This window comes from Pinus tabuliformis, chromosome 6, assembly GCF_031772625.1.
Source record: "Pinus tabuliformis cultivar Carrire ecotype Pingquan chromosome 6, CPIR1, whole genome shotgun sequence".
NCBI lineage: Eukaryota > Viridiplantae > Streptophyta > Pinopsida > Pinales > Pinaceae > Pinus > Pinus tabuliformis.
This window is the reverse complement of record NC_142292.1, coordinates 1,443,807,818-1,443,815,842: the sequence shown is the minus strand read 5'-3', so window position 1 is coordinate 1,443,815,842 and position 8,025 is coordinate 1,443,807,818. Positions and strand designations below refer to the sequence as shown.

The 8,025-nt window shown below is 32.9% G+C and overlaps 1 protein-coding gene across 1 annotated transcript; it reads right to left on the bottom strand.

Moving 5' to 3' along the window:
• Positions 1-2,996: 2,996 nt before the first annotated feature.
• Positions 2,997-5,351, bottom strand: LOC149264039 (cytochrome P450 704C1-like). Its single transcript, XM_089388817.1, has 6 exons — positions 4,976-5,351; positions 4,669-4,884; positions 4,250-4,540; positions 3,779-4,123; positions 3,310-3,510; positions 2,997-3,209 (listed from the first exon to the last, which is right to left on the bottom strand). Exons 1-6 carry the CDS (start codon positions 5,315-5,317, stop codon positions 3,030-3,032), a joined length of 1,575 nt encoding a protein of 524 aa, XP_089244943.1. The 5' UTR covers positions 5,318-5,351; the 3' UTR covers positions 2,997-3,029.
• Between the last annotated feature and the right edge of the window lie 2,674 nt (positions 5,352-8,025).

The following is an 8,025-nucleotide window of genomic DNA, read 5'->3' as shown; positions in this document are numbered from 1 at the left end:
AAAAAACAAAACAAAACAAAACAACATTTTTTTAAATAATAACAATTAATAAAGCATAAAAAACAAAAACCAAAAAAAGACAACTAAAAAAAACAAAAAGAAATTATAAAAATACAAAATATAAAATAAATTTAACTTATAAATATAAAAAATAAAAAATAAAAAATAAAAAAATATCATAAAATAATTAAAATAAACAAAATAAAAACAGACATGATTTAATGGGAGCCACACGCTGTCTACCCCCTTGATCAATTCTCTACATAATCTCAACATATTCAAATTACAACAGATCCAACAGAATTCTTAGATTCACCATTTGGGACAGACTTGGAAGAAGGCAGAGGAACTAGGACTACAAGGGGATTCCGTCATTGAATGTGGAAAGTACACTTCCCAATTATGTGCATCGGACATCTTTCTCTATGATTAACCCGGCGAAATGATTTGAGCAGGAAAACAAAAGAAGGGACAACTGATAGTAAAAGAGATTTATCACACCATTTCATGGACCATGAACGATTTTGATTACTCCGTTGTATCAGGAAACCTGGAAATGGACGATTCCCCTAAAACTCATATGCTTTGGATGGTTGTGATCCATGATATGCAATCGGGGAGAGGAAGATGTGGATCATGTCTTACTAAATTTCCCATTCATTGCGGCAGTTTGGGACGGTGTTTTGGACAAATTGGGCATGATCCATTATCCGGCTTCTCACTCTCTCAAAACATACCTCGCTTTCTGGATCAATTCTAGGATACAACGTTGATCCTTACCATTATATATCATTTGGTCCATTTGGCGATGTCGGAATGATCTCACCATTGACCATAAAATTGCAGTGGTATGGGAGGTAGTCATCAATTTAGTGGCCCTCTTTTTGGAAACATGGTTGACCGTAAAAAATAAGTCATTATGAAAGATCACTCTCTAAGACACTGGACTGACCTATCCTGTGGGATATTTTGATGGAGCCTGTCAACACTGGAAATGTGGTTGTGTGGCTGTCATCATGCCAGAGCTGGGCAAATATTTCCATTTCTGGTGGGAGAGGGGACACGAGACGAACAACAGGGCTGAAATCATTGCTCTTTGGGGAGTTCTCACAGGCACAAAATGGTTAAGAGTCAATTATATAGGGACACGAAGGGCATCATGGACTCCTATGACTACACTTTTTTTATCCTCCTATCCTTGCTAACTGAATGAGAAGAATTAGTCTCGTATACAATCACATTACTTTTGGTCACATATACAATCAAATTACGGACCTCCTCTCAAAAATGGGAATCGCAAAAAATCACGGCAAGATACAATTTGCTGCGTATGAACATGGTACTCAGATTGATATTGGATAAATCATCCACTCATAGGATTTACTGGAAGGAAGGGAACACATGATAATATGGACAAAATCAGTCTTTGTATATTTTTGCTATCAGTCTATGTTTTTTTTTTTTGCTATAAAGCACTTGCATCTAGATAGGGAGAAATTCTTTTGTAAGGTTATATTTCTACGTAAGTTGACAAATCTGAACTTTGGGACATATAAGACATATAAGTAGCATAAGACAAAGCCAAAGTAGAAATGAGGACTGTAATGGTCCAGTATATTTCTTAGTAGTCTCATTATGGAAGTGAAGAGGTCAGGGTCAATGAAGAGGAAATATCAGTTAACCAAGGGGCAGGGATTCACTCTTTAGATTGGATGGATACCCTAAGAAGTCTAAGGGCTAAAGTTAGAAGCTTCAAGGAAGATAATAAGAGGCTAGTGAGAGCTGAAGAGAAGTAAGCTAAGATAAATGCAGTCATTATGAAAAATCTTTTAGATTTGCAGAGGTAGAGGCAATCCAAGATGAGGGTCAGTTATAGAGATAGAAGGAGCCCTCAGAGATGAGAGGAGTATACCAATGAGGCAGATGGTGGAAGTTCTAGGAAGAGGATTAAGCCTGAAAGCTAGGACACCTAGAACAAAAAGGAAAATTTGTCATTGGGTAAGGTCATGTGTATTTGAGCCTAGTGGTGTGCCTATGAAATCTCACTTGAATATATTTCCATTGGTTGCATATGGCGTACTATTGGGCACACACTGATTACCCCCACGCCCAAAGATGACACATTCTATGTAAAGATAAAAGCATAAACATAGGTTTGATCTAAAGTGGTCATTGTATTAAATATAAAGTTTTGTCTTAAAACATTTTTGTCTCAAAATTCTTTTGTCTTAAATATAAAGTTTTTTCTTAAACTAATTTTGTCTTAAATTGTTTTTGTCTTAAAATAATTTTGTCTTAAATTGTTTTCGTCTTAAAATAATTTTTTCTTAAACTATTTTTGTCTCAAACTACTTGTCTTAAATATAAAGTTTTGTCTCAAAATATTTTCGTCTTAAATTATTTTAGTCTTAAATATAAAGTTTTGTCTTAAAATGTTTGTCTCAAACTACTTTTGTCTTAAAATATTTTTGTCTTAAACTATTTTTGTGTTAAACATAACCTTTTGTCTTAAAATATTTTTGTCTCAACCTATTTTTGTCTTAAACATTATATTTGAGACAAATCAATTAATATTAATTTTTAATGTAAAATAAAAAATGAGTTTTTGAGACAAAATACTTTTTTTGAGACAAAAGATTTGTTTTGTCTCAAAAAATGTCTCAAAAGTGCCCTTGATATAGTAGTGAGTGGTATAATAGTGAGACAAAATCAGTCTTTGTATATTTTTGTATCAATCTATGTTTTTTTTTTTTTTTTTTTCCTGCATCTAGATAGGGAGAAAGTCTTTTGTAAGGTTATATTTCTACGTAAGTTGACAAATCTGAACTTTGGGACATATAAGACATATATATATCAGTCACCAGAGATTAGAGAAGCAGTACGAGAACTTTTACTATATAAACTACGTACTCTCTCTTTATTTTAATTAATGAAAGGAAAGGGTTTTTTCTTGTGAAAATCACAAATGTGTACACTTGATGAAAGCCTTCAGTGTGCCTTATTGTGATGAGAAACTCTTCTCGGCAATCTCATCTAGGCTTAACATGCAGATTTAAACCACTTTCAGCGATACCGAGTGTCATTGAGACATGATATCTCACTTCCATTCCTTCAACAGCTTCAAATTTGAAGAAACGTAAAAGCACAGCAGCAACAATCTTCATCTGCATATATGCAAAATCCTTCCCGAGACAAGTACGAGGTCCAGCCTGCAACCAAAGCATACAGGTTAACGATTTCAACGCATTGTGAGAGACCCTTTTCTGACCTGATAATTAAATGTCAAGACAATTAATTAAATTTACTTACGTGAAATGCAGTAAATTTGAATGGTGATTGAGGCTGGAAAATCCCGTTGTGAAGCCATCTCTCAGGCCTAAACACCTCAGCATCACTACCCCAAAGGTATGTCATCCTTCCCATAGAGTAAGGGACATAGTAGACCCGATCACCTTTCTTGACTTTGAATCCATCGGGAAGGATATCGTCCGAAGCTACTTCCATTCCATCCTACATTAACACAAAATGGAAAACAGGTATACTGAATTCTGCAACCTCTAATCTCGGGATAATTATCCATATTCAAATCAAGCTTTTCCACAAGACAAGTCATAGAGAAATAGTGGTTAGCGAAGCTTACAAATGTGAAGAAATATGATATAGTATTTTACCATAATTCCACTACATGCTAACTAGAGGAGAAACAAGGCTAACCAGATACATGGACGATATTCAGTCAAAAGATTGTTGCCTAAAGAAAGAAACAGAAGTGTCTTACCATGGGAACCGGTGGATATAATCGTAAGGTCTCCGATAAAGCTGCATGAAGATAGTGCATCTTGTTCAATTCTGTGTGTGTCAGACTTTGAGAAAACATAGTAATAGATTCTTCAGTGGTGATACACTCATTCTCCTTGACCACGTCATCAATTTCTCGAAGAAGTTTTTCTTCAACGCCCGGATTCTTGCAAAGCAAATGAAAGAACCAACAAAGGGCAACTGAAGTCGTGTCCCGCCCAGCTACCATCAAACTCAGCAAAATATCTCGTAGATACATGTCAGAGTATTTCTCTGGTTGTTCCTCAGTTAAAGCGATAAAACGAGACAATAGATCTGGTTTCACCTGCAAATATATTTGAAGGGCAATTACAGAGAAACGAGGTTTTGAGTTATAATGTTAAAATTACAGTAAAAATGTTAAAAGACAAGTTCCAAATGAAGACCAAGGTTGTTCTGTATCTTCCCTTACATAGTTATTCTGTAGAGAAATTTCTTGTTTTCTTCGTTGAATGACCTTCGAGATAAAGTCGTCCAGCGTTTTAATGCTAGTCTTCAGGGTGGCCTCTGACAGAATATTGAAGTATCTTTTTAGCTTCCAAATAACACCAAAGGAACGAACCAGAATAGCAGTAATTGTGGTATCAAAAGCAATTGCAAGAGATGGCTCTTCTCCAATGTAATTGGTATTTGATGAGCTGTTGATATCCACCCCAAAGCTCAGTTTGCAGATGCCATCCATTGTTGCTCTCAGCAAGAGACCCTATTCACATTTATAAATAACAAAGTATGGTTACTGTCAATTGCCGGTATTAACCTAAGAGAGAACAGCAAATGCACTTGGAATTATAAATTTTGCAGCGTATGAACTATGTAAAGGATGCAATATGCCTGCATCTCTACTGTTTGGTTTGTTCTACAAGCTTCCAGTAGAGTTCTGCAAAGTTTCATTGCAGTCTCCCGAAAAACAACACTGCTGAAATCTTTCAACACTTTGGTGGAGAATCCATGACTAGCTAATTTCCTCTGTTGTCTCCACAGCTCCCCATCAACGATGAAAATACCATCGCCGAGAAAGTCTTTGAAAAGGTCATGCGTCGCCTTTCCCTGTAAAAAATTTCAAAACAAAGATAAGATAAAGAATGTGAGAACAACAATACGTATAAGACCTGAACCAATCGTAAAGCAGAAAGCCGACCTTGACGTAGTTTGGAAAATTAGAACTGAGGATGTGCTCCACGTTTGCAGGATCGGTGGTAAAAACCCTGCTGAAGGTAGGGAAAGCTATTCTGTATGTTCTGTGGCGTCTGTGATGATGAAGAATAAAGTCAGGTAGGCGTTCAAAATTGATCATCATACCAACCATCGTTGCAGGTAGAGGTGGACATAATCCATCCCTGCGGTTCATTTTGAAAAACATAATTACTAAGAGAGCGAGTGTTAGGGTTGCTGCTACATACTCCATGCTCAATGCCATTTCTCTATTGAACGATTGATATGTAATGAAATTGCCATGGTGCCAATTATATATCAAAGGCATTGATACCCATAGGCATGGAGCACTCGTTAATACCAAGCTGATGTGCGGAGACTCACATCATATGTGATATTAGGCAAATTGCGGAGAGTGACATCATAGGTGATGTTATACTGGAGACTGACATCATAGGTGATGTTATAGTAATTTGAGGCATGGAGCACTCGTTAATAACAAGTTGACTCACATCCAAGATCCAAGATTTGTTTTAGACAGGGAATGGAATGTGAGGATTTTACTTCTAGCGAGGACACTGAAAAGCCTTTTTGTCTTTGACCTGGTTCGCATTGTGGTTCAAACGAACTCTATATAAAAATGGCAAGTACAATTTAATGTTCATGTGAATAAATTGGAGGAGTTGTAATTTGGATTTTTCTTCCTACCCTTCCAATTAATTATGTTTTGGTCATAAAATGTTCTATGAAAAATTGGCTACATAATTCCATTTTTTTCTACTTATTGTAATTATATGTATCCTCATTATAGAATGGACTATTATATTTTTAGATTATTTTAATGCTCTTGTATTTTAGTCCAAAAGATTATTCATTTTGTTAAAATATATTATGTCTAGTAATTATATATATGTCTCTGCATAACATGTTAGCATAGGCCTTGCAGAATAGAGCAAGAATAGCTAGAGAGTAGAACTCAAGGAGCTTAGAGGGACGTAGCCTGAGAAACGGGTGTAAATCCTGTGTGATATTATGCAAATTGTGGAGACAAATTGACTCACATCGTAGGTAGGTGATATTATGCAAATTGGGGAGAATGACATCATGGGTGATGTTATATTAATTTGAGATATTCTTATAATATATAATTGGGGAGAATGACATCATAGGTGATGTTATATTAATTTGAGATATTCTTATAATATATAATTACTGCAGGCATATTTGAATTAGCAAAATTTTCTAAAAACATTAAGATTAAAATATACAAATTTTTAATACCAATATTATTATTTTAAATTTAATTTATTAATATTAAAAATACAACTTTAACTCCATTATAAGTATTAATAAATATTAATAAATATCCCTGGTTAAGGTAATCACTTGTTAACTCAAGACACGTTTTTATTAATAGTAAAAATAAACCTTTAGCTCCACGTATCTATTAATATTAAAAATACACATTTAATTCCTTGATAGATATCGTTTGTTACGAATTATGAATACATAAAACACACCACGAATGGACATAAAATATTAGGCTAGTATAGTCACAATGTAAATTTTTATGTATATAATTAAAAATAAAATTAAAATAATGAAAATATAAATATAAAAATTGATGAAGTGTATTATTAAGTCATTTTATGATGTGAATGATAATTTTCTGGACAGAAATCTAGTCATGTTAAGAGTTAGTGTGGCCCAGGGGGAGATTGGGACAATTTAGATACCCATGGGTTGCAGTTTCTCAAGCCAAAAGCTAAACAACTTGACAAACAAAAAAATGAAGACATATACATAATATTAGACACATATCACATAAGTCATTTTTAACTATTAAAAGTACAATTATAAACTAGAGTAATAAAGAACAAATAAATGAGGTGTCATTGATATTGGTAAAAGGGATGCTTTAAAATTTATAATTACTGTGATAAGTTTATGTATTTTAAAATAGGAATTTTAGAATTTTAATTTCATCAATAATTATTAGGTGGATAATAAGATTTAAGCTCTATATAATGTCTCAAACATGAATTGTAGCATACTCAAATACAAAATTAAGATTTATCTCTACCGTAATCATGTTATTTTTGTCATTATAATTAAGTTAATTAATTAAATAAAAATCTTATAAAAACAAGTGTCATTTAAAATGAGTTAGGCATGTGGTATTGATAAACCATAGTACTGTAATAAAGCATATTTACAAATGAAGAATCTCTAGAGTAAAATGGAAGCATTTTGATCATCTTATAAGTGACATTTAAAGTGAGTTAATAATGTGGTATTGATAAACCATGGTATTGTAATAAAGCATATTTACAAATGAAGAATCTCTAGAGTAAAAAGGAAATATTTTGATCTTAAATTGATATCTATAAACATTTTACTAACAATTTAATTTATATAATTGAGCTAGTGTATATGTTTTTAAAATTGGAAAAAAATTGTAAATGTAGATTTGTTTTTTTTCTTTTCATTAATATCTAACACTTTTTCATATTTTTATTTAAATAGGCTTATTGGTATTGATAAGCGGTGCTATGGTCCAATGGAACTATAACAAAGCCTATTTATAGATTGAGAATCTTCATAATAAAGTGGGGGTGAAGCTTTATGGTTAGTAATTTTGTTTTTTTAATGCATATATGTTTAACATATATACTATTTCTTTTTATCATAAATACTAATACTAATACTGATACTGATAATAATAATAATAATAATATATCATGAAATAGGTGCTTTGATGCCTATAGAAATTTACTAGACATTTAATTTATATGGTTGCACTACTTTATATTATATTTATATTAAAATGTTGGTATTTTCACATAATTTATTAGTAACTTTTTGGTGAAGAAATAAGTTTGTTACATCTCATGGGTTCTATTTACCTATCTAATGATCGAGAGTTTGGTGGCATTGTGTTTAACTATCCTATCATTGACTCAAACCTATGGGAGGTTGAATAAATTGACATAAGTTCGAGTGTGTAGGGAGAATCCAACATTTGAATTTCAAACA